Source organism: Euleptes europaea, chromosome 9 (assembly GCF_029931775.1).
Source record: "Euleptes europaea isolate rEulEur1 chromosome 9, rEulEur1.hap1, whole genome shotgun sequence".
NCBI classification, from domain to species: Eukaryota; Metazoa; Chordata; class Lepidosauria; order Squamata; family Sphaerodactylidae; genus Euleptes; species Euleptes europaea.
The window spans coordinates 10,735,679-10,759,393 of NC_079320.1; the positions used below are offsets into that span (position 1 = coordinate 10,735,679).

The window sequence follows — 23,715 nt, forward strand, 5'->3', positions numbered from 1 at the left end:
TTATTGAAAGGCAGGGCCAAACTGGAAGAGGGAGACACAGGGATGTAGAACTGGGGTCTTTGCACAAAACACGGTTAACAATACAATATATAGTAGTCCAAATCCGGTGAGGTATATCTTCTTTACAGACTCCGTGAAGCAAATTTTTCTCACAGCAGTAGAAGAAACTGCAGAACAAAAGACCCATGCCAGAAGATGGCCACTTTCCTGCCAACTACCCATTTCACGGCTTCCTGGGCTGTCTTTTCTGGAATTTCTTCTTCCATAGAAATCTCCCACACACTCAGGAAGGGGGGGGACCCTCAGCGGTCTCTTCAACTCAGTTTTTCTCCAAGCTCTGAGCCCTTTCCGATCCAAAAAGCTGCCAATACAAACTTGCAGTGCTTTACCTTTAAATATATTACAATATTTATATATTACAAAATATATAAAAAATATTACAGCAGTTTCCAAAAACTGAGAACAATTACAAGAAGGAATAAAACAAGTCATCAAATTATAGAACACTAAAACTGGTGGTGGAAAGTGCCGTTAAGTCACAGCTCCTTACAGGCTAACAAGTCTTGAGAGCCAGTGTGGTGTAGTGGTTAAGAGCGGTGCACTCTGATCTGGAGAACTGGGTTCGATTCCCCACTCCTCCACATGAGTGGCGGAGGCTAATCTAGTGAACCGGGTTGGTTTCCCCACTCCTACACATGAAGCCAGCTGGGTGACCTTAGGTTAGTCACAACTCTCTTAGTGCTCTCCCAGCCCCACCTATCTCACAGCGTCTCTGTTGTGGGGAGGGTAAGGGAAGGTGAATGTAAGCCGGTTTGATTCTTCTTTAAGTGGTAGAGAAAGTCGGTATATAAAAACCAACTCTTCTTCTACTTCTTCCAGGGTGCAAACTTTCAAGTGTCAAAGCTCTCTTTGTCAGATACAAGCGTTGGACAAAGGGAGCTTTGAGTCCTGAGAGTTTATATCCTGGAAATCTTGTTGGTCTTTAAGTAGAGTTGCCAACCTCCAGGTGGTGTCTGGAGATCTCCTGGGATTACAACTGATCTCCAGGTGACAGAGATCAGTTTCCTTGGAGAAAATGGCTAATTCAGAAGGTGGACTGCATGGCATTACACCCCACTGAAATTCCTCCCCACCCTCCACCTCCAAAATCTCCAGGAATTTCCCAGCCTGGAGCTGACAACCCCATCTTTAAGGTGCTACTGGACTGGAATCTTGAAGGTTAGATCAGCTACAGGATCCACCAGAGATCTGAAATAACTAATTGTCGTCCCCCGTCGTCGTCCCCCATCCCCCGTACTCAGATTGTTATTTGTAACTATTCAAAGGAATTGGGTTACGTGCCACTTTCGTAGCCAGACTAATGTACAGTGGCTTGATCTGCAGGAATTAGCTGATAAAACTTTGGATAACATGGAATTAAATTTTGTTTAGATGCCAGTTGCTGCAGATGGAGCCATTGTTCTGAAGGAATGCAAAGAACAACTGGGAAGCTGGCACCTCTATGGAGTTCCAGGCTGATGCCAGATTGCTAGGTGAGGTAATCTGGCGATTGGTTACTTGCAAATTTTCTTCCTTCTTTCAGCTTGCCATGAATTTTGTTCCACCTGCTGGGGCCCTGCCACAAACAACTGTTTGGCCTGCAAAGACCCATCTCGAGTGTTACTAGAAGGGAGCTGTGTCACTGCTTGCAGCCAAGGATTCTACGTCAGGGATGGCATTTGCAATGGTAAAAGTTTTTGGCCTTCCTAAATCCTCTTTTCTTTCTGAGCAGAGCAGGAATCTACACTGGAAATGTAGATTTTTATCACGAATTTCTAAATAATTTTTGCAATTCTCTCTACCATTTTTAGAGGTCTCTTATGAGCCACTGCCTCCTGTCCTGGGGGGTAAAACCCCCAGGGTATAAAAAGGTAAAGGTCCCTTGTGCAAGCACCGGGTCATTCCTGACCCATGTGGTGACGTCACATCCCAACGTTTACTAGGCAGACTTTGTTTACGGGGTGGTTTGCCAGTGCCTTCCCCAGTCATCTTCCCTTTACCCCCAGCAAGCTGGCTACTCATTTTACCAACCTGGGAAGGATGGAAGGCTGAGTCAATCTTGAACCCGCTACCTGAAACCAACCTCTGTCGGGATTGAACTCAGGTCAAGAGCAGAGCTTGGACTGCAGTACTGCAGCTATACCCAGTATACCTGCAGAATACCCAGGGTATACGTAGACAAAAAGTAAAGCTCTTGAAATTCTTGTTGGTCTCAACCTCCCTCCATTTAGCATCACTCATCATAATCCATGGCTGAGTCCCTCTTTAAAGAAACATAATATAATAAAAGTACTTCTCAGCATGTACAAAGTCTCTTTTCCTCCCCACTGAACATCTTGAAGATTTGGCCCCACACTTTTTGAGTTAAAAAACAGGGTTCCCATTAGCGTTGCCAACCTCCAGGTGGTAGCTGGAGATCCACCTCAGCATAAGGCAGCTTCATATATTCATAGAAGCCCTGAGTTTACTCTGACCACTCTGTGGAAATTTATTGAGGCCTCTCTGGCCTTTCTTCCACCTGTATGTTGCAATTGCTTGCTATACCTCTATGTTTTCAACCAGATTTGTGGTGGTGTAAGGGAGCCAGATGTCTTCCCGTTTTTACTAAGGTTTCCAACTAACTGGCCCTGTTTGGAGATATTGTTAAGATAGGGTTGCCAATCTCCAGGTGGTTCTAAAACCAACAAATGGGGTATTTCGTGCCGTTATGAGGAAGTTCAAACAAAATCACAGCAACCGTGGCTAACAATACATCATTTACTGTATACAAGTAGATAACAGCTAGAATCTGTATTGTGCTATAGAATATCACAATAAATATAACAATACTGTGAAAAGCCCATGCAAATATCCAATAACATATCTTGCAAGACAATGACTGAACAAAAGTCAAATGAGGGTCTAAACGATGTAAAGTCCATAAATGAGAATATATCCACTGATCTCCCGGCAGAGTTGAGATCAGAATCCTGTGTAGGGCAACTTGTGTTAGCATCATGTCCATCAACATCCTTTAACAAGGATCCGGTATTCACACTTGTTTCACCATTTCTTCTTCAGAGAATTAAACGATGGACCATGTATTTGGACCCTAGTATGTTGGTTCCTATCTCCAGGAGTTCAGTCTGGAGATAGGAACCAACATACTAATCTCCAGGTGTTGGCTGGAGATCTCCCGGAATTACTACTGGTCTCCAGATGACAGAGATCAGTTCCCCTGGAGAAAATAGCAGCTTTGGAGGGTGGTCTCTGTGGCATTATACCCTGCTGAGGTCCCTCCCCTCCCCAAACCCCATCCGTTCCAGGCTCCACCCCAGGAATTTCCCAACCCAGAGCCAACAACCCTAAAGAGCAGCCTGATGTACATCAGTTAAGCTGATGACGCCTTTCATAGCAAGCAGAGGAAAGGAATAAGAATATTTCTCTTGTGTCTGGCTGCTGTTAAAGGTATAGGAGTTAGGGTTGCCAACCTCAAGGTACTAGCTGGAGATCTGCTATTACAACTGATCTCCAGCTGATAGAGATCAGTTCATCTGGAGAAAATGGCCGCTTTGGCAATTGGACTCTATGGCATTGAAGCCCTCCCCTCCCCAAACCCTGCCCTCCTCAGGCTCCACCCAAAAAACCTCCTGCCAGTGACGAAGAGGGACCTGGCGACCTTAACAGGAATAGAGCTCACTTAAAAAGTTGGCAACTAATTTTGTCAGCATTCCCAAAAGATTCACAACACCCCTTCTCATGTTTTCCCTCTTCCCCCAGGGATAGTTATCCCTTTGCGAAACCTGAGTTAGGTAGACAGTAAACATCATATTATCTTGGTGTCCGCATTTCATAAACCATACACACCCCATAGTATAAATATTTGGTGTCAAAAGCCACTCCTTTCACAAAAAAAGTCCTTAATTGTTCTAAATAATCAGATGGCGAAAGATGGGAGATTATTTTGCTTTTCAAGTGGCAATAACAGTGAAAACAAAATGAGTCTGGCAAACCCGCGCACATGTGAGGAGGAAAAAACACACCAAGCACAGACTCAAACCTTGTCAACAGTTAATTTCCAGTTATGTAATACTTCAGCAGCATGGTGATTAAAGATTGCTGCTGGTCTCAAAGAGGGGGAAAAATGGACAGGAGATGTGGAAGGAAAGTAAATGAGGGAGTGACTGAGGGGGAAGAAATAAAACTGCTGGAGAATTTTTCAGGACATTTGGAAACCTTGCGGCTGCATTCAGGCATCTCAACAAGACATGATTTCTGAGGTTTAATCAAAACCAGTATAGTTGTAATGTCTGAATTCACAAACCACAGTAACTGTTTCCTGTGTGTTGCCCAAAGATGTATAATTTTCACACATTTTGAGGCTGTGGGAGAAAACAATTTTTTTTTTCTAGGAAAAACCCCAGAAATTTTCAGGAAGTTTGAAATATATGCAATACTGATTTTTCCTAGCCAATCTACCGTATATACTTGCGTATAGGCCGACCCGCGTATAAGCCGAGGTGCCTAATTTCACCCCAAAAATGGGGAAAAATTAGGCACCCGTGTATAAGCCGAGGGTCGGCTTATACAACTCCCTCCCGCCCGGCCTCCCCGGCCCTCCACACCCACCCCGATCCCAGTGCCACCCTAGGGGGGGAGGGGGAAGAGCCCCTGAACCCCCTACTTACCGGGAGAGGGGCGATCAGTTGGCAGCGGCTGGCCCCCCCCAGCACTTAGGCGGCCGTGCAGGCCCGGGCGAAGGCGCGCTGGAGGTGGCCGCGGTGGCGGTAAGTTCCCCCCCTCCCTCCACCTACCGTATTGACCCGCGTATAGGCCGAGTTGGGAATTTTCAGCCCTTTTCTTGGGCTGAAAAACTCTACCTATACGTGAGTATATACGGTATACTATTATATGCTTTAAGAACATAAAACACATCAATTATAACTCAAGCTAATACATAAAATTGTATTAATTGACATATGAATGGAATTCAAAAGTATACACGTCTTAGTTTTCTACAAACAAAATTTTCCAGTTCTACTGCCATCTCAATATAGCAGACATTAAAGTGAGAGAGAGCTTCCAGTTGGTACACCATACCTTTGTATGTTTCACTAGTTCCCAAATTAAATACACACACACATATACACACACGTATATATACACACACACACATCTCCACTGCTCCCCCAAACTTCCCAATTTTTCCATCAGAAAAATTGCCATATAGTTTGAGTGACCAAAACCTTGTCTTAAAAAGCATTTCATTCTTTCCAGAAGGGGAAAAAACAACATATTTCATAGCACTTTTTTTCAGTGCTCCCCAAAATGTCCACTGGAAAACTTGAAAAAAAAAAATCCCCACATTTTCATGCTATACATTTTTTTAGTGAGTAGCAGGTCTGCTAAGCAGTTATCGCCATTAGGAAAGCCTATTGATTTTGTTGATGCTAATGAGGCCTGCTGAGGGTAAAGGGAAGATGACTGGGGAAGGCACTAGCAAACCACCCCGTAAACAAAGTCTACCTAGTAAACATTGGGATGTGATGTCACCCCATGGGTCAGGAATGACCCGGTGCTTGCACAGGGGACTTTTACCTTTTTAATGAGGCAAACATGCATTGGATCCAGGACTTTCATATGAAATCCTCTGTACATCCTGCCAAACTAGAATCGACTGATGGTGCTTGATATCATGCATTGTTGATTCCTGAATGTCCTTGTGTTATGACTGATCTGGCAAACAGCGATTACTTAGCTAGCATATTGCAGCATTTCAGCTCTGAAAACAAACCCATTTGTGCTGTTGGACATGGAATTGCTGTTGGACATGTTGTGTGTTTATATGTTTTTATTGAATTGTTTAAATATTTAAATACTCTATTTTAAATGTTGTTTTTATGTCTTCACACAAACACACGAAGCTGCCTTATACTGAATCAGACCCTTGGTCCATCAAAGTCAATACTGTCTACTCAGACCGGCAGCGGCTCTCCAGGGTCTCAGGCAGAGGTGTTTTGCACCACCTACTTGCCTAGTCCCTTTCATTGGAGATGCCAGGGATTGAACCTGGGACCATCTGCATGCCAAGCAGATGCTGTACAAACTGAGGCTTTTTAAAGCAGAGGCTAGATGGCCATCTGTCAGCAATTCTGATTCTGTGAACTTAGACAGTTCATGAGAGGGAGGTCATCTTGGCCATCTTCTGGGCACTGTGTGTGTGTGGGGGGGAAGTAGTTATGAATTTCCTGCATTGTGCAGGGGTTGGACTAGATGACCCTGGTGGTCCCTTCCAACTCTATGATTCTATTCTATGATTCTATGAGCCACGGCCCCTCCCCAAATGTTTTAATGTTGACATGTTGCAAGGTTTTGATGTTTACCACCTTGGGAACCCTATTTCTTTTGGTGGAAAGATGGCCTAGAAATGTTTTAAATAAATAAAAACAACATATTCATGGGTATGCTCTTCTCTCCCCCTTCCTTGCATTTCACTAATGAAATTATCGTCTTCCAGCTTGCAATGAAACTTGTGAAATGTGTTATCCCGACAATCCCGGATGTTTAACCTGTGCTTCTGACAGAGTTCTGCATGATGGCGATTGCATGTTCGAATGCCCCAGTGGCTACTACTCAGATAGTTCTCGGAGGTGCAGAGGTAAGTGAGCGTGGTATAGTGGTTACAAGCAGAGGACTCTAATCTGGAGAACTTGGTTTGATTCCCCACTCCTCCACGTGAAGCCTGCTGGGTGACCTTGGGCTAGTCACAGTTCTTTTTTTTTTTTTATAATTTTTTATTAATTTTTAAAGGCTAGTCACAGTTCTCTCTGAGCTCTCCCAGCCTCACCTACCTCACAAGTTACCTGTTGTGGGGAGGGGAAGGGAAGGTGACTGTAAGCAGCTTTGAGATTCCTTACGGTAGAGAAAATCGGGGTATAAAAACCACCTCTTCTTCTGATTTAGCATGTCGCTTTCTGCTGTAACCTTTCTGGTGACCTTGTAGAAATGTTAAAGAAGTTGTTGTTGTTTTTTAAAGGATTTTATTGGGCCTTTTGTAAGTTTCTGGAAGATTTTAAGGGCAATTTTAACTTTATAGCTGTGCAATATAAATAGCTGTTGATTCCATCCTGGGTTTTGACAAGCAAGAGCCCCCATTAAGGTTCAGTCTTTTAAGTGGGTTTTTGCATCTTTATATTCTTGCTAGGGATGCTAGCCCCACCTACCTCACAGGGTGTCTGTTGTGGGGAGGGGAAGGGAAGGGGATTGGAATCCGGTTTGATTCTTCCTTAAGTGGTAGAGAAAGTCGGCATATAAAAAACCAGCTCTTCTTCTTCTTGAAGGAAAGGTGGGATAAAATTGTGCCAGGGAGTAGGTAGGTAGATATTGATGGAATTTGAATTATAAAGTATTCTTTTTCATGTACTCTTTTTGTTCCTCTTCCAGTTTGTCACAGTTCGTGTGCTGGCTGCACCGGTCCTCTCTCTTCTCACTGCACTTCCTGTTCCTATCCTCTGGCCCTGCATCAGGGTCAGTGCCTGTCAGCTTGTGGAGAGGGCTTCTACCAGGATTACGCTGTCTGCAAAGGTAACCAAGACTTTGCCTTCTGCTGAAGCCTGTTAAAGAACCATCTGTTGTTGGCTCTTCCTCTTTCCCTGCTGCCTTCAACTTTTCCTAGCAGGCTTTTCTAGTGAGTCTTGTCTTCTCATGGTGCATCTACTCACCTGTAATTGTGTGGTATTGACAGCCCATTCCTGAGCTTGCAGCGTGTAGGGATGGCGTGGCAGAGGTGCTGCGGCGGCACCTCCTAAGCAGTTCCTTGCCTGCCGAAAGCTAAAAAACAAGCTCAACAACGCTGGTCTTGCTGCTGGCATGCATGGCTGAAAGGGCACAGGGAGCTGCCTAAAGGTAGCTCCTCCCCCTGGCATGCCCCAGGAAAGGCCCCCGGGATGCTGGAACATCCCCTGGAACGCCGGCATGGGTCTTTACACTGGTAGAATGCCGGCGGAAGGCCCCGTTGGCGTTCTGGGGCGGCAGCAGCACCAGGAGACTGGCGTGGGGGCCTCCATGCCAGCGCTGAGGCCACTCATGACGGCGTAAGTAGCCCGGGCGCCGGGGGCCCTGTTAGCCAAAATGCTTGGTTATGAATATTTATATGGGGGAATTAGCAAATCAATAACCGACAATGGGCTTAACTGCAGGATCTAAGCCTGTGTCTACCAGAGTCCATTCCGTGGTTCAAAGAATAAGGCAGAAGCAATGGAATTAAAATTAAAAGGTGTTTACTTGATTATATGTTCACACACAAATAAAACAGATTCTTACAAAGCACACACAGATCCTAGAGAATCAAAGGTGGTAGAGTAGAGATCTTTGCCCATGTGGCCAGTTTTCCCGTTTGAAGAGGGGTAATACTACACCTGATCCAGTAGCAGAGACGTCCGGGGTTCCGTGCGGCTAGTAAGGAAGAGGGGGAAGGGAACGGGGGTTTCCGGGGCTTGACCAGCAAGTCGGGGAAGGATATTGGCCAGACTGCGCAAAACCCACACCAACAGAATAACAGCAAGTATTGGGTGGGAGGTAGAGGAAGGGGTAGCTTATGGCTGAAAACTACCCCAGTTATACTCTTTTTGGGATGGGGGATGATGGACTTACCCCTTCATGGTTCCATGGCAAACAAAGGCAGACAATAGTGTTAACGATCGGCTACTGGGGTGGGGCGATGAGTGATTTAGACGGGCTAACTCGAACCTATGGACCTTTCACAATTCGGGGAGGTCTGGGAGACAATCGTTGATGGGTTAATTGAGTTTGGCACAAAGGCGTAAACAGCTGCGTCCGGGGTGAGTCGCTTCCTAGTTGCCTGAGGTGTGGTCTCTTTGGTGCTGATACCTTGGGGGCTTCCGATGGATCGTTAGTCATGCAGATGGAGGGGGGCGCTGGCTACATGTCTAGTTGTTCCTTGCGAAATGGCATCTGCTGGACACTCGAACGGGTTTGCAGGAAAATGGATTCCCTCTGGTTCACTTGGAGGGGCCGTCCTGCCCTTGGATCCGTGCTGCCTGTCTCGCGGGAGGATGCATGAGTCTTTCCCTTAGCGTCTAGGGCTTGTTGCAGGTCTGGAACGGTGGTGACATGTATCTTTGGGGTGGCCAGATAACACAGTCCGGTAGAGGGCCACTGCCAGGTCACAGCCCCAACGCCAGCGCAAACCCTTCCTGGCCTCCTGAGGACTTTCGTCCTCAGGAGTCAGGAATGCGCTGTGGGAGTTTTCAGCGAGTTATGCTGGAAGAAATGCTTAGGGTGGGGGAGGAATACAGAAATGCAGGTTGAGTATTCCTTATCTGGACAGCTTGGGACCAGAAGTAGTCCGTATTTCAGATCTTTCCATATATTGGAATATTTGCATATACATAATGAGATAACTTCGGGACGGGACCCAAATCCATTTATGTTTTATGTGAACTTTATACATGTAACCTGAATGTAATTTTAAACAATATTTTAAATAATTTTGTGTACATTGAACCACCAGAAAGCAAAGGTGTAATTATCTCAACAGAATACCTGTATCAGGTTAAATAAGATCTAATCTGGTGAACTGGATTTGTTTCCCCACTCCTGCACATGAAGCCAGCTGGGTGACCTTGGGCTCATCACAGCTCTCTTAGAACTCTCTCAGTCCCACCCACCTCACAGGGTGTCCGTTGTGGGGAAGGGAAGGTGATTGTCAGCTGGTTTGATTCTTCCTTAAGTGGTAGATAAAGTCAGCATATAAAAACCAACTCTTCTTCTGCAGAGGAAGTCCAAGTGCAGGAGTAGTTACCAGAGGAGTAATTTTTAAAAATATACTGGGAAAGAAGAGTGAGGGAGAGAATATAAAACCAGCACATTATGTGCATCTGCCACCATAATAACAATAATTTAATCTGATTATCCAATCAGATCTCCAGTGGCTAATCAGAAGCCCTGCTGGGCAGGACCCGCACCTGGCCCCACCTACTTTCTAAAAACACTTGGCGAGTGCCAGGAAAGGTATTGGCGGGCACCGTGGTTTGGGACCCCTGTTCTAGGGTATTCTTGTTGCTGCAGAAATCCTTTCCCATTCTCCTGTGGAAATCGTACAGCTGTTTTCTGTGGGAATTTCACAGATTGTTTCTCATTACGCAGGGTGCCACCCGTCGTGCCGTGAATGTGTTGGCCCGGAACCTTTACACTGTACTCGTTGCACAAAGCCAGAGGAAGGTCTTCAACCAGAAGAGGACCTTGGCGGGACACCGGTTGGGGTCTGTCTCCCCCAATGCAAAGCACACTTCTACCTCAGTAATGATGGGGTATGCAGAGGTAAAGCAAGGGATTACCCGCAGTGATCAAATCCAAACCTAGGCCTTGATAAGCTTGTCTGCATATCGTGTTAACAACATCTGCACCTTGGAAACCCAGATTCTCAAAAATCAAAGCAAAAAGCGGAAATAGTCTTGATCTGTTCTGGTACTACTTATTATTTGATTAGCTAGAGAAGTATAAAAGCAGATGTTTCCTCGTCTACTGTGAAACACAAGCAGGATGCTGCTGCTGCAGTTGTCTTGTTTGTGGGTTTCCCAGAGGCACCTGGTTGGCCACTGTGTGAACAGTCTGCTGGACTTGATGGGCCTTGGCCTGATCACATGAACACATGAAGCTGCCTTATACTGAATCAGACCCTTGGTCCATCAAAGTCAGTATTTTCCACTCAGACCAGCAGTGGCTCTCCAGCACTGAGGTTAAGACAAAGAGAGGGACTTCTCATTCAAGGAGATAACACTTATACATACTTAGAATGACGTAGCACCCCCAATGTGCAGACATGCTGAATTGCTCACTCCAGCACTCTCCCAATGAACCATGGTCATATACTTTGTTATGTGTGAACAGGCCCTCAGGCTAACCTACCTCACAGATGTATTGCAAGGGAGCAAATGAAGGGGAGCCATCTATACTTTCCTAAGGTCCATGGGAGAAGAGGAGGGGGAGGGGCTGTGGCTCAGTGGTAGAGCCTCTGCTTGGCATGCAGAAGGTCCCAGGTTCAATCTCCGGCCTCTCCAGTTAAAGGGACTAGGCAGGCAGGTGATGTGAAAGACCCCTGCCTGAGACCCTAGAGAGCCACTGCCAGTCTGAGTAGACAATACTGACTTTGATGGACCAAGGGTCTGATTTAGTTTAAGGCAAGGCAGCTTCATATGATCAAGAAGGATGGTTTAAAAAAATTAAGTAAATAAAAAGTTTTTTTAAAGTAAAAAAAAAATCCAATCACACCCACAAAACCTTTTACAGACTGGGATTTCCGAATGTTTCCAAATTAGTTTCTATCCCAGCAGAAGGAAATGAGCATCATTTGGCGTTCAAAGAGCTGCTCGGCTTGCTTTTCCTTATTGTTGTGCCTTGGCAAAATGCTGACCAGCTTGATGCTGCTTCTAGTTGTTCCTCATCTAGGTGCTTAATTAGCTCACATAATTAGCACACCTGCTTAATTGGCATGCCAACGCAACATCTGCCGGAGCTATGGATCTCTGGCGGGCTAACTAAGCCCGCTTCTCCCAGTGTAAATGAGACGCTGTACAAGCACATGGTTCCACAGGTGAGTTCTTTGGCTCTGCCAGCATCCTATATAGTTAAATCTGGCCCGTGGCATCCCCTAGGACGTGTGAAGCAGCCTGCATGAGTGGAATAATCCTTGTTGCCTTCCTTCTTTTACATCAAGTTTCTAATGTTGACTTGAATGTTGGTTGCGATTGGCAGCTGTTCACCCATTCTCCTGTTGGACTGACCAGTTTTGAACCCTGGGAAGATTTAAGTAAGAGTTAGCTCCTTTATTTCTGGGGTGGTGGTGGTGCTTTTTAATTTTAGATGGGCATGTACTTGAGATAAATTTAGTACAACATGTTATTGTCGAAGGCTTTCACGGTCAGAGTTCATTGGTTCTTGTAGGTTATCCGGGCTGTGCGACCGTGGTCTTGGTATTTTCTTTCTTGACGTTTCGCCAGCAGCTGTGGCAGGCATCTTCAGAAGAGTAACACTGAGAGACACTGTCCTTCAGTGTTACTCCTCTGAAGATGCCTGCCACAGCTGCTGGTGAAGCATCAGGAAAGAAAATACCAACACCACGGTCACACAGCCCGGATAACCTACAAGAGCCAATTAGTACAACATGGCTTGCATTCTTGGTTCTGACTGGCCCTTCATTCTGAGGGAAAGTGTGTCCACTTCTGTTTTTTGAAATAGCTTGAACAAAGGCCTGTAAATGTTGGGCCCTGTTTGGCTCTAAGTCCTGTGTAAGACTCCTGCATTTTATTAATTTAGCTTTTTTCCTACTTTTGACCCATAAAAGCCAAGTCAATTCTGGTTTTCTTTTGTAAGAACCCCATGTTAATCTTTTTGATTACCATTCAGTGGTCTACCTATTTTTACTTATTTTTTTGTATGTCTAATCGTATTTATATCTTGCCTTCCCCCCACCTAGGCAGGGCTCCGGAGGACTTACATCATAAAATAAATTCAACCATAAATTCGTAAATATATAAGCAATGATAAAACTAAGGTCTAATAAAACGATACAGATCTGGACAAATCTAAAACCAATCTAAAAGTGACAGAGCCTAAAAATTTCACAGCTGCCTCCTGACATTTAAAAGTGTAAATTTAACAACAACTAGTCAGGGCATAAAAATGCCCCACAGCTGCCTGGAAAAAGAGCTAATGAGGGCTAGATATATTGGCCATGTCTGGTTCATTGTTGTATAGCTTTTACTGGTCTGATTGACTGTATTAATAAATTTGATTTGATGAGGGCTAGATAGGAAAAGACAAGAGGGAAATCCACAAATTCAGGTCAGGTCAGCAGTTGTAAGACCGTCACTGTTCTCAGCTATAGGCCTGGTGGAACATCTTTGACTTCCATGCCCTCCAAAACTGGGCCAGATCTTTCAAGGCCTGGGTCTCTTTAGACAGAGAGTTCCACCAGGTAGGGGCCACAGCCGAAAAGGCTCTGGCCCTAGTCGAGGACAGCCAAATCGACTGTCCGATGCTGTTAGGGTAAACACAGACAGTACTAGAAAAGAGCAAGAGTCCAGTAGCACTTTAAAGACTAACAAAATTTCTGGCAGGGTATGAGCTTTCGTGAGCCACAGCTCACTTCTTCAGTTACAGCTAGAGTGTGAGTCCATCTATCCTTAAGTAGAGAAGAGTGAATTAGACACACAACGGCAATGTAAATGTCAAAAGCAAGTAAATGACATTAGCAGGTGTGATTGGATTAGGTGTAATATGCAGAGGAGTAGGCGTGGAGAAATTAGCATTGTTAATGAGACAGGAATTCCAGATCTCTATTAAGTCCAGGAGAATGCAGAAGTACTGTACTGTACCTCTTTTGTATCTAGTATAGCAGGAGTCTTAAAAGGGGTTCAGGTCACCTGGTGGTGGCAGTTAATATTTTTTCAAGTACCTAATGGTGGCAGTTAATTTTTTTCCCATCCATTTGAAGTTTGGCTAGGTCAGGAGAATGTTTAAGGTATGTAGCAGGAGTTAAGGCTGGGGCGGAAAAACACTGCGCTGCCCAGGATGTTGTTCTTCACACTGGCCCACATTGAATTGGTGAGTAACGGAAGCATTGGGACTTGCTTATTGCTTCCTGGAATTCAGCGTAGGGGGTCCTTTGAGGTTAGCCACTTCTTTGAGATCACTGCACATGGTTTATAGCTGCTTAGATCACGGCTGTCCAGGAGAGAGAAATGATAGCTTTGCAAGTGATGGAAGTGGGAGGGGGGAGGGACTCAGAAAAAGCACTCAACAGTTCAGTCTGCCTTTAAGGAGACCAAATATTTGTTAGATGGCTACTACTGCAGGCCAGCTTCAAAGAAGAGATTCTGCTGACCAGAGTCTGTTTCGTTTTTCATCTTGCCTAATAAATTGCCTGGGAGCGATTGGCTAGTAAAAAAAAGTGGTTTTCCTCCGTGTATTAGTTTTTGTTGACATTTATTTGGACAGAGGCCTTTCCAAAAGTAGTTTGGCTTTTGTTGTGCTCAAGGGTCTTCTGTTAACAGTCAGCCATATGTTGTGCCTCAGATTCTCTTGCAAAAGCACCAGTTCAGCATTTGTTTTCCCAAACATGGCTCTCTGCAAAAAGATTTACTTATTATATAGATTTTTGATGGGAAGAGAAAAATTTGTTTCAGTGTCATTTGTTAGACTTTAGAAGAGCTAGCTGGAACCAGAGACCTGACCTGGATGGGCTAGGGTTGCCAGCTCCAGGTTGGGATATCCCTAAGAAATTTGGGGGTGGAGCCTGGGGAGGCTAGTGGGAGGGACCTCAACAGGGTATGATGCCATAGACTCCATCCTCCAAAGCAGCCATTTTCTGCAGAGGAACTGAATTGTGACTTCTGGAGACCAGTTATAATTCCAGGAGATGTCCAGGTTGGCAACCCTATTGGATAGCCTGATCTTGTCATATCTCAGAATCTAAGGAGGGAACCCTGGTTCGTACTTGGATGGGAGACCACCAGGGAAGTCCAGGGTTACTACACAGAGGCAGACAATTGCAAAACACCACTGAATGTCTCTTGCCTTGAAAAATTATTGTAGAGTCCTCCGCTTATGTGGAGGATTGGGGAATCAAACCCAGCTCTCCAGATAAGAGTCCACCGGTCTTAACCACTGCACCACACTGGCTCTCTGATTAAATGGAGGTCATCCCCACAGTAAACCATTGTAGAATTTCATAGTAGGGTGGAGATGGACCTGTCACAGGGATCCGATTTTCAAAATCTCTGTGGCAATAGTAGCATGCTTTCTGAATCTTAGATTTTTTCTTCTCATATTTTGAAGGGATGGAGATTAGAATAGGAAGGTGATATTCTGAAGAGGTACAGATATCAAATTAGGGAGACAGAAGATGAGTACATGATTTTAGCCAGGGTTCTGTGTTACATAGGCAATCATTGAAGAAAGCTAAATTGATTATCACAAGTGACTGAGGTTGCTTCCTCACATTGTCTTTGTGGTGTGATAGCTGTTACTACAGTGTTCCTTCTTTGTAGCACCAGGGTGTTGTCAGTATGAAAAAGTTCTCATGCTACAAAGGTAACGTCAGAAGATGCCCTAAGAAAAGCACAGCTGGGAAAGTTCTGTTAGCTGCTCTCACGTTGTTGTTCCCCTTTTTCCTGTTGTGTCTTCCCTACAGAATGCCACTCTTCCTGTTCCTCCTGTGTCGAGGAATCTGCTGAGAACTGCACAGCGTGTGCACTTTCCCAAGTCCTTTACAAAGCCCAGTGTCTGTCGGCGTGCCCGGTGGGGTGGCATGATCAGGAGGCGCATTGCTATCGTGAGTCCGCACTTTTGAATTTCTCGTTGTTTTGAGTGTCTAGAGCAGTGGTTCCCAAAGTGGGCAGTACCACCCCCTCGGGTGCGGTAGAATTACCTAGGGGGGCACTAAGAGGCAAGAGGGCAGCAGGGGGCACTAGAGTTGGGCTCCTTCAACTGTGTTGTTCACTAATTTACAATAGATCAGGTTATGGCACATGCTGGCAAATTTGGTGAAAATTATCAGAATTTTCCCCCAGACTTTGAAAAGCTGATACCACTGGATCAAATTCAAGTTTTGTTGAATAAATTTCAACTTAAAGTTTTAATTTGATTTTGAATAGATGTGCAATTAATTGTTACTGTTTTGAAATTTTATTGTTGTTATCTTCTTTAGTGAGTCATGCAAACCCCTATTTTGAATAATGCTTTTTATAGGATAGGGTAGGGGGTGTGGTGTTGAGTTTGTGGAACCAAGGGCCCGAAAAGTTTGGTGTCTAGAGTACTGTGTTCAGTTTTGGGCACCACAATTTAAGAAGGATGTAGACAAGATGGAACGTGTCCATAGAAGGGCAACAAAAATGGTGAAGGGCATGGAGATCAAGTCCTATAAAAGGTTGAAGAAGCTAGGTATATTTAGCCTGCAGAGGAGAAGACTGAGAGGTAATATGATAACCATCTTCAAGTACTTGAAGGGCTGTCATAAAGAGAATGGTGCTGAGTTGTATTCTGTTGCCTCAGAAGATCGGACCAGAACCAATGGGTTGAAATTAAATCAAAAGAGTTTCCTTGACAACAAGTTTCTTCCTATGGGATCAAGAATTTTATGAACAGATTGATGGAGTAGCTATGGGAAGTCCACTCAGTCCAGTAATAGCAAACTTTTATATGGAATATTTTGAAAAGACAGCATTAGAATCAGCACCTTACAAACCTACAGTCTGGTTCAGGTTCGTAGATGATACATTTACTATTTGGAGCCATGGTGAAGAAAAATTAATGGACTTTCTAAACCATCTTAATAATATCCATCCAAACATTCAGTTTACCATGGAAAAGGAAATTGAGGGTAAACTCCCATTTCTTGATACCCTTGTCATCCGTAAAACAAACTTTCAGTTAGGTCACAAGGTCTACCAGAAACCAACTCACACAGATCGCTACTTACACAAAAACTCCAACCACCACCCCCGACAGAAAAGAGGAATAATCAAAACATTAATGGACCGTGCAAGACGGATCTTTGAACTACAGTTTCTCAAGGAAGAAACTAATCATCTAAATCACGCACTGCTAGCAAACGGCTACTCCAAGAATGAAATCAGAAGGGCCATTAAACCAAACAAAAATCAGAAAACTCAGGAAAAACAGTCTCCCATAGGAAAGGTATTCTTGCCATTTATTAAAGGAGTCACTGATAGGATGGAGAAACTTTTGAAAAAACATAACCTACAAACAGTGTTTAAACCCACCAAGAAAATACAACAAATGCTACGATCAGCAAAAGACAAAAGAGACCCCCTCACCTCTGCAGGAGTATATCGTATACCTTGCAGCTGTGGAGAAGTTTACATCGGGACCACAAAACGCAGCATACAAACAAGGATAAAAGAACATGAAAGATACTGCAGACTTGGCCAACCTGAGAAATCAGCAGTGGCTGAACATGGACTGACACAAACAGGACACAGGGTCTTATTCCAAGACACTGAAAGACTGGACAATTCTACCAACTATTTTGTCAGATTGCACAGAGAAGCCATTGAAATTCATAAACATCAGCACAACTTTATCAGAAAAGAGGAGAGTTTAAGAATGAATAAGGCTTGGCTTCCTGTTCTAAAAAACCTCCAGACTAACAAAGACAACATTCAACAATAGCCATGCAGATTAGCTTTGGATTACACACATTAACAGATCACTTCAGGATACAATGGTTCCATATTAACATGCCACACCCTCATTAGCACATTATCTTGATACTTACAGGACAATGATTAGCACATTACTTTTGCAGGACAATACTCAGCTCAAACCCAACCCCTTTCTGACTACATATTACTCTTCCTACACCCTTGACACTGAGAGACACTGTCCTTCAGTGTTACTCCTCTGAAGATGCCTGCCACAGTTGCTGGCGAAAAGTCAGGAAAGAAAATTCCAAGACCACAGTTACACAGCCCGGATAACCTACAAGAACCAAAAGAGTTTCCGTCTAAACATTAGGAAGAACTTTCTAACAGTGGTTCCTCAGTGGATCAGGCTTCCTTAGGAGGTGGTGGTAAGTGCTCCTTTTCTGGAGGATTTTAAGCAGAGGCTAGATGGCCATCTGTCAGCAATGCTGATTCTATGACCTTAGGCAGATTAAGGAAGGGAGGGCACCTTGGCCATCTTCTGGGCATGGAGTAGGGGTCACTGGGGGTGGGGGGAAGGAGTTGTGAATTTCCTGCATTGTGCAGGGGGTTGGACTAAATGACCCTGGTGGTCCCTTCCAGCTCCATGATTCTATTCTAGGATTCTAGTTGCAAGCCACTCCTGGTTTCATCCTTGCTTATTTACGGGGCATTCAGCTAAAACAAGCAAGATTTTGAGGGTATGAACTTCTGTCAGATTGGATTCTCAGACTCTGAAAATCTTGTTGGTCTCTAAGATGCTATGAGACTCAAATCTAGCGGTTTTACTGCAGACCAACGTGGCTACCCTCTGAAGACCATCCAGACAAACCTTACTTTAATGTTTTTTCTTAGCCCTCTACTCATCATAGCCCAGGCTAGCCTGGTCTTGTCAGATCTCGGAAGCTAAGCAGGGTCAGTCCTGGCTAGTACTTGGATGGGAGACCACCAAGGAAGTCCAGGGTTGCTATGCAGAGGCAGGCAATGGCAAACCACCTCTGAACATCTCTTGCCTTGAAAACCCTATGGGGTTGCCATAAATTGGCTGGGGCTTGATGGAACTTTCCACCACCATACTCAGCATGATTTGACCTTCCTCTCTCACTTAACATTAAGAGAAATGGATGAAGCTTTTTGCAAAATGGATAGCCTGCTTCATCATGGGGGGTTTTTTCTGAGAAGAGGAGAGGTTGTGCTCCCTCAGAGATGGGGGGGAATGTCTAGCCTCTAGAGCAGGGGTGTTGAAGTCATTTCTTATGAGGGCCAAATATGACATAAATGTAATTCGGTTGGACCGGCCATGCCTTGCCAGCCTAGATTGGGTTGGGGGGATGGCTGCTTTGGCTGATTGGGACTGGGTGGTGGTGGCTGCCTCTGCTGGCGAGCCCAACACGTTTGGCAGCCCAGATCGGGAATGGAGGGAATGGCTTACTTGGCTGGCTTGCGGGCCAGATAAGAGAAGAGGAAGGGTTGGTTTTTATATGCCGACTTTCTCTACCACTTAAGGAAGAATCAAACCAGCTTACAGTCATGTTCCCTTCCCCCCCCCCCCCACAACAGACACCCTGTGGGGTAGGTGGGGCTGAGAGTGCTCAAAGAGAGCTGTGACTAGCCTAAGGTCACCCAGCTGGCTTCGTGTGTAGGAGTGGGGAAACAAATCCAGTTCACCAGATTAGCCTCCTCCGCACATGTGGAGGAGTGGGGAATCAAACCCGGTTCACCAGATCAGACTCCACTGCTCCAAACCACTGCTCTTAACCACTAAACAATGCTGGCTCTCAAGGGGGTCTCAAGGGGCCAGATCTGGCCCCTCAGCCGTATGTCTCACACCCCTGTTCTAGAGAATTAACACATAAATAAGGAGAGGGAGAGAAACAAATATGATCTGCACAATTGTGACACATTGCTGTGGGCCTTGGGGACATGCTTGCTAATAATGAGCACCTTTTCTGTTTTTTTAAAGGGCTTCATTAGCTGTTCGGCACTTGAATGGTCAACAGGGGAGTGCTTATTGTCTTTAAAAAGTGTATCTATACACATTTTATTGGGCTTGCGGTGGGGAAGCCTTGGCAAAGGATGATACAGGAGTCAGGGAAGGCAGAGCTGGGGTAGCAAGGGAGAGAGAAACGGGACAGAATTGGAGGTGTGATGGTGGGAAAGGAGTTAAGCCCCCAGTTCATAGGCTGGCAGTGGTGGCTATTGCCCACCCATCCTCTACTTTCCTATCCCCAAACCTATGTGCTCCTTCACAACGCGGCCTGCCAACATGGGTGAGACCTTGCACCAAGACTTCCGTGTGATCAGTTGTGGTGTCTACCAGCCAGGCTCATCCACCCAGGACGTACAATCCAAGAGCACAGTGTGCTAAAACCAAAGAAGTGGGATATATTGCAGTAAGGTAGCTACTCCTAGTTTCTTTTGGTCCATTAAACTCAAGTTAAGCTTGGAAAGAAGGCGGTTAAGGGGAGACATAATAGAGGTCTATAAAATTATGCATGGTTTGGAGAGAGTGGACAGGGAGAAGCTTTTCTCCCTCTCTCATAATACCAGAACGGGGGGGGGGGGTCATCTGCTGAAGTTGGAGGGTGACATATTAAAAAGAGATAAAAGGAAGTATTTCTTCACACAACGCATAGTTGAATTGTGGAACTCCCTGCCCCAGGATGTGGTGATGGCTGCCAAGCTGGAAGGCCTTAAGAGGTGAGGGGACATGTTCATGAAGGACAGGGCTATTAATGGCTACTAGTCAAAATGGATACTAGTCATGATGCACACCTATTCTCTCCAGGATCAGAGGAGCATGCCTGTTATATTAGCTGCTGTGGAACACAGGCAGGACAGTGCTACTGCAGTCATCTTGTTTGTGTGCTTCCTAGAGGCCCCTGGTTGGCCACTGTGTGAACAGACGGCAGGACTTGATGGACCTTGGTCTGATCCAGCATGGCCTTTCTTATGTTCTTATTGTGTGGACCATATTTAACTACTGTATAATGAGTCAGAGTTTTTCCTAGTCTAGCCCAGTGTCATCAGCTAGCAGTTGCTGAACACATGAAGCGGCCTTCTCCTAAGCTAAGACCCTTAATCTATCAACTAGATTTGAGTCCAGCAGCACCTTAGAGACCAAGAAGATTTTCGGGGTATAAGCTTTTGAGAGTCAGAGCTCCCTTTGTCTAATACCTTGATGACGGTATCTGACCAGGAGAGCTTAGCCTCCTGAAAGCTTATGCCCTGAAAATCTTGATGGTCTGTAAGGTGCTACTGGTCTCGAACCAAGCTGTTCAATGCAGACCCATACAGTTACCCTCTGAAACTGAGTAGATCTCTCAAGGTCTGCATTGCCTGCTCTGACTGGTAGCTGCTCTCCAGGTCCTTCACACCACCTGCAACCTGATCTTTGTTAACTGGAGAGGCTGGGGATTGAACTTGGGATCTTCTGCATTCAAAGCAGGTGCGCTGCCACTGAGCCATGGTTTCATTCCTGAGGTATCTCCATCAATGCTACCTGCCATCCTTTCATTACACATTCCAGGCTTTAAACCCAGGACTTTCTTCATTAAAACAAAACAAGCCCTCTTCTACTAAATATGGTCCCAAACCCAACTTCTTTGTGCTTATATATAGAAAACGTTCCAAAATATATTGAATAAAATGATCCACTTCTCTGTGTGTTTATAATCTTTTCTGTTTCATGGTTTTTTCTTTCTTTTTTTGGTAAATCAAACAGTTTGATTTTGTACATGTGTGTGAGAATGAGAGAGGCGGTGGAGGTAACCCACAATTCTTCCTTGCTCTACAGCATGTGTTTGTTAGAAGCGTCAAGACCATGATGAATGTGGACCTTAATCTTCAGTAAAGATTCCATTTAATTTTCAGGCTGAGTTTTGTGAGTCCAGATCCAGAGGAATGCCTGGCTCACAGCTATACAGATAACGGAGAATTGCCCTTTTCATTTTATTAATGGGAAACGCTGGTGAAAAGTATACCGCCGATTTGTTTTTCGTTTTGAGGAGAAGCCTGGGGATAGTCTATTTGCCACACAATGACAGACGAGATTAACCCTTTTTTTTGTAACTGTGTGTTGGGTTATTGTTTCTCATTTGGAGTGTGCTACAGACTTAAGTTTATGGAGGAGGAAATGTTGCAAAGATACAGGAAAAGCATATATTGTAGTTGGCTATCTCGCCATATGAGAGTTGTTTATGCAGTCAGTGTGGGCTATTACAGTGGTAAGAGATTGGAGCCCATGTGCGCATGACAGATGGTTTCATTTCAGTGTATGGAATAAGCTTTAGGTACTTAGGTTAGTAAAGTGGCCCTTATAGGGCTAGAAAGCAGCTCTTACTTAGCATGAGGGTTAATCTGGTCCTGGCACTAAAGTTGCAGCTGTTTCTCAAGAGAACAGTGCACCTTTTTGTAAGACTGCTCTTGAACGTATCATAAATTTGGTGTAAAGAATGTGTTTGCTTCTCACACTTCTGCTGCCAAACTCCCTCAACGGTAAAGCAGCTCCAGGCAAACATCTGCTGTGTTTGGGGGAGGGGAGGTTATCTATATTTTGTCCTATGCAAAGTAAATATTTTGCCTTTTGTCAAAGATGTCGACTGTCTTTAACCGAGCTCTATCTTCCTGTGCCCATCCAGCATGTCATCCGTCTTGCAAAACGTGCTGGGGCCCTTCAGACGCTGACTGTGCAACCTGTCAACCCCACGCCACGTTTGCAAATGGGAGATGTAGGACCTCCTGCACGGAACAGCAATACCTTAACCTGGTGGGATATTGTGTCGGTAAGTCCACCAGTAATGTGTTAACAGCAGGGGTTCCTGAACTTTTTCAGAGCCAGCGTGGTGTAGTGGTTAGGAGCGGCAGACTCTAATCTGGTGAACCGGGTTTGATTCCCCACTCCTCCACATGATAAAGAAGAAGAGTTGGTTTTTATGTACCGACTTTCTCTACCACTTAAGGAAGAATCAAACCGGCTTACAGTCACCTTCCCTTCCCCTCCCCACAACAGACACCCTGTGAGGTAGACACCCTCTGGGGCTGAGAGAGCTCGAAGAGAGCTGTGACTAGCCCAAGGTCACCCAGCTGGCTTCATGTGTAGGAGTGGGGAAACCAACCCAGTTCTCCAGAGTAGAGACCACCACTCCAAACCACTGCTCCTAACTACTGATCAAATGTTCTTGGGGCAGATCTGGGGATAGGTTTTGCCAGCCTCCAGGAGGGGCCGAGAGATCTCCTGGAATTACAACTGATCTCCAGACGACAGAGCTCAGTTCCCCAGGAGAAAATGGCTGCATGGCATTATACCCCACTGAGGTCCTTCCCCTCACTAAACCCTCCTCTTCCCAGACTCCACTCCCACATCTCCAGGAATTTCCCAACATAGAGCTGCCAACCTTGTCTGGGGAGGACCTAAGGAAATGGTGACGCATAGCTTGCCCTGGAGTGGGGATCTGAACCTGGGTTTCCCATGTCACATGAAGTGATGCTATTGCTTTACTCTGCTCTGGTTAGACCTCACCTAGAGTATTGTGTTCAGTTTTGGGCACCACAATTTAAGAAAGATGTAGAGAAGCTGGAACGTGTCCAGAGGAGGGCAACAAAGATGGTGAGGGGTCTGGAGACCAAGTCCTATGAGGAAATGTTGAAGGAGCTGGGTATGTTTAGCCTGAAGAGGAGAAGGCTGAGAGGGGATATGATAACCATGTTCAAGTACTTGAGGGGCTGTCATATAGAGGATGGTGCCGAGTTGTTTTCTGTTGCCCCAGAAGGTCGGACCAGAACCAACAGGTTAAAATTAAATCAGAAGAGTTTCCATCTAGGCATTAGGAAGAATTTTCTAACAGTTAGAAGAGTTTCTCAGTGGAACAGGCTTCCTCGGGAGATGGTGAGCTCTTCCCTGGAGGTTTTTAAGTAGAGGCTAGATGGCCATCTGTCAGCAATGCTGATTCTATGAACTTAGGCAGTTCACGAGAGGGATAGCATCTTGGCCATCTTCTGGGCATGGAGTAGGGGTCACTGGGTGTGTGTGGGGGAGGTAGTTGTGAAATTCCTGCATTGTGCAGGGGGTTGGACTAGATGACCCTGGTGGTCCTTTCCAACTGTATGATTCTATGTGTTAGTCCCATATCACTCTGGCAATCTAGTTTCGTATTTCTCATGAATGCTCTATAAGGCTGTTTTATTTGAGCTGAGTTTTGATAACTTGTGCAAAGCTAGTATTTTGTGGGTTTTATTAACTACCTCTTCCCCCCCTCCCCAGTTTTCATTCATGTACGTGTTGAGGATTTTCTTATACATGGTCTTTTAGCAGGGCACACAGAGCTACGAGTCCTAGATAAATGAAAATTTAAAAATGTATGGCTGAGTCTATGGTGTGGGCCACCTGTCAGAGAAATTGATTAGGTCAGAATTGAGTTGAGTTTTTTTAATATATGAGAGGCCAGGACTGTCAGGGGGAGATCCTTAGAAA

General features: G+C 45.1%; 1 protein-coding gene across 1 annotated transcript in view; it reads left to right on the plus strand.

Moving 5' to 3' along the window:
• Nucleotides 1-23,715, plus strand: part of FRAS1 (Fraser extracellular matrix complex subunit 1) — a 194,351-nt gene that overhangs the window by 41,948 nt on the left and 128,688 nt on the right. The window contains 6 exon segments of the mRNA XM_056855545.1: nt 1,583-1,726; nt 6,536-6,676; nt 7,462-7,602; nt 10,186-10,359; nt 15,233-15,373; nt 21,884-22,027. Of these exon segments, the coding sequence (XP_056711523.1) occupies nt 1,583-1,726; nt 6,536-6,676; nt 7,462-7,602; nt 10,186-10,359; nt 15,233-15,373; nt 21,884-22,027 (885 nt within the window).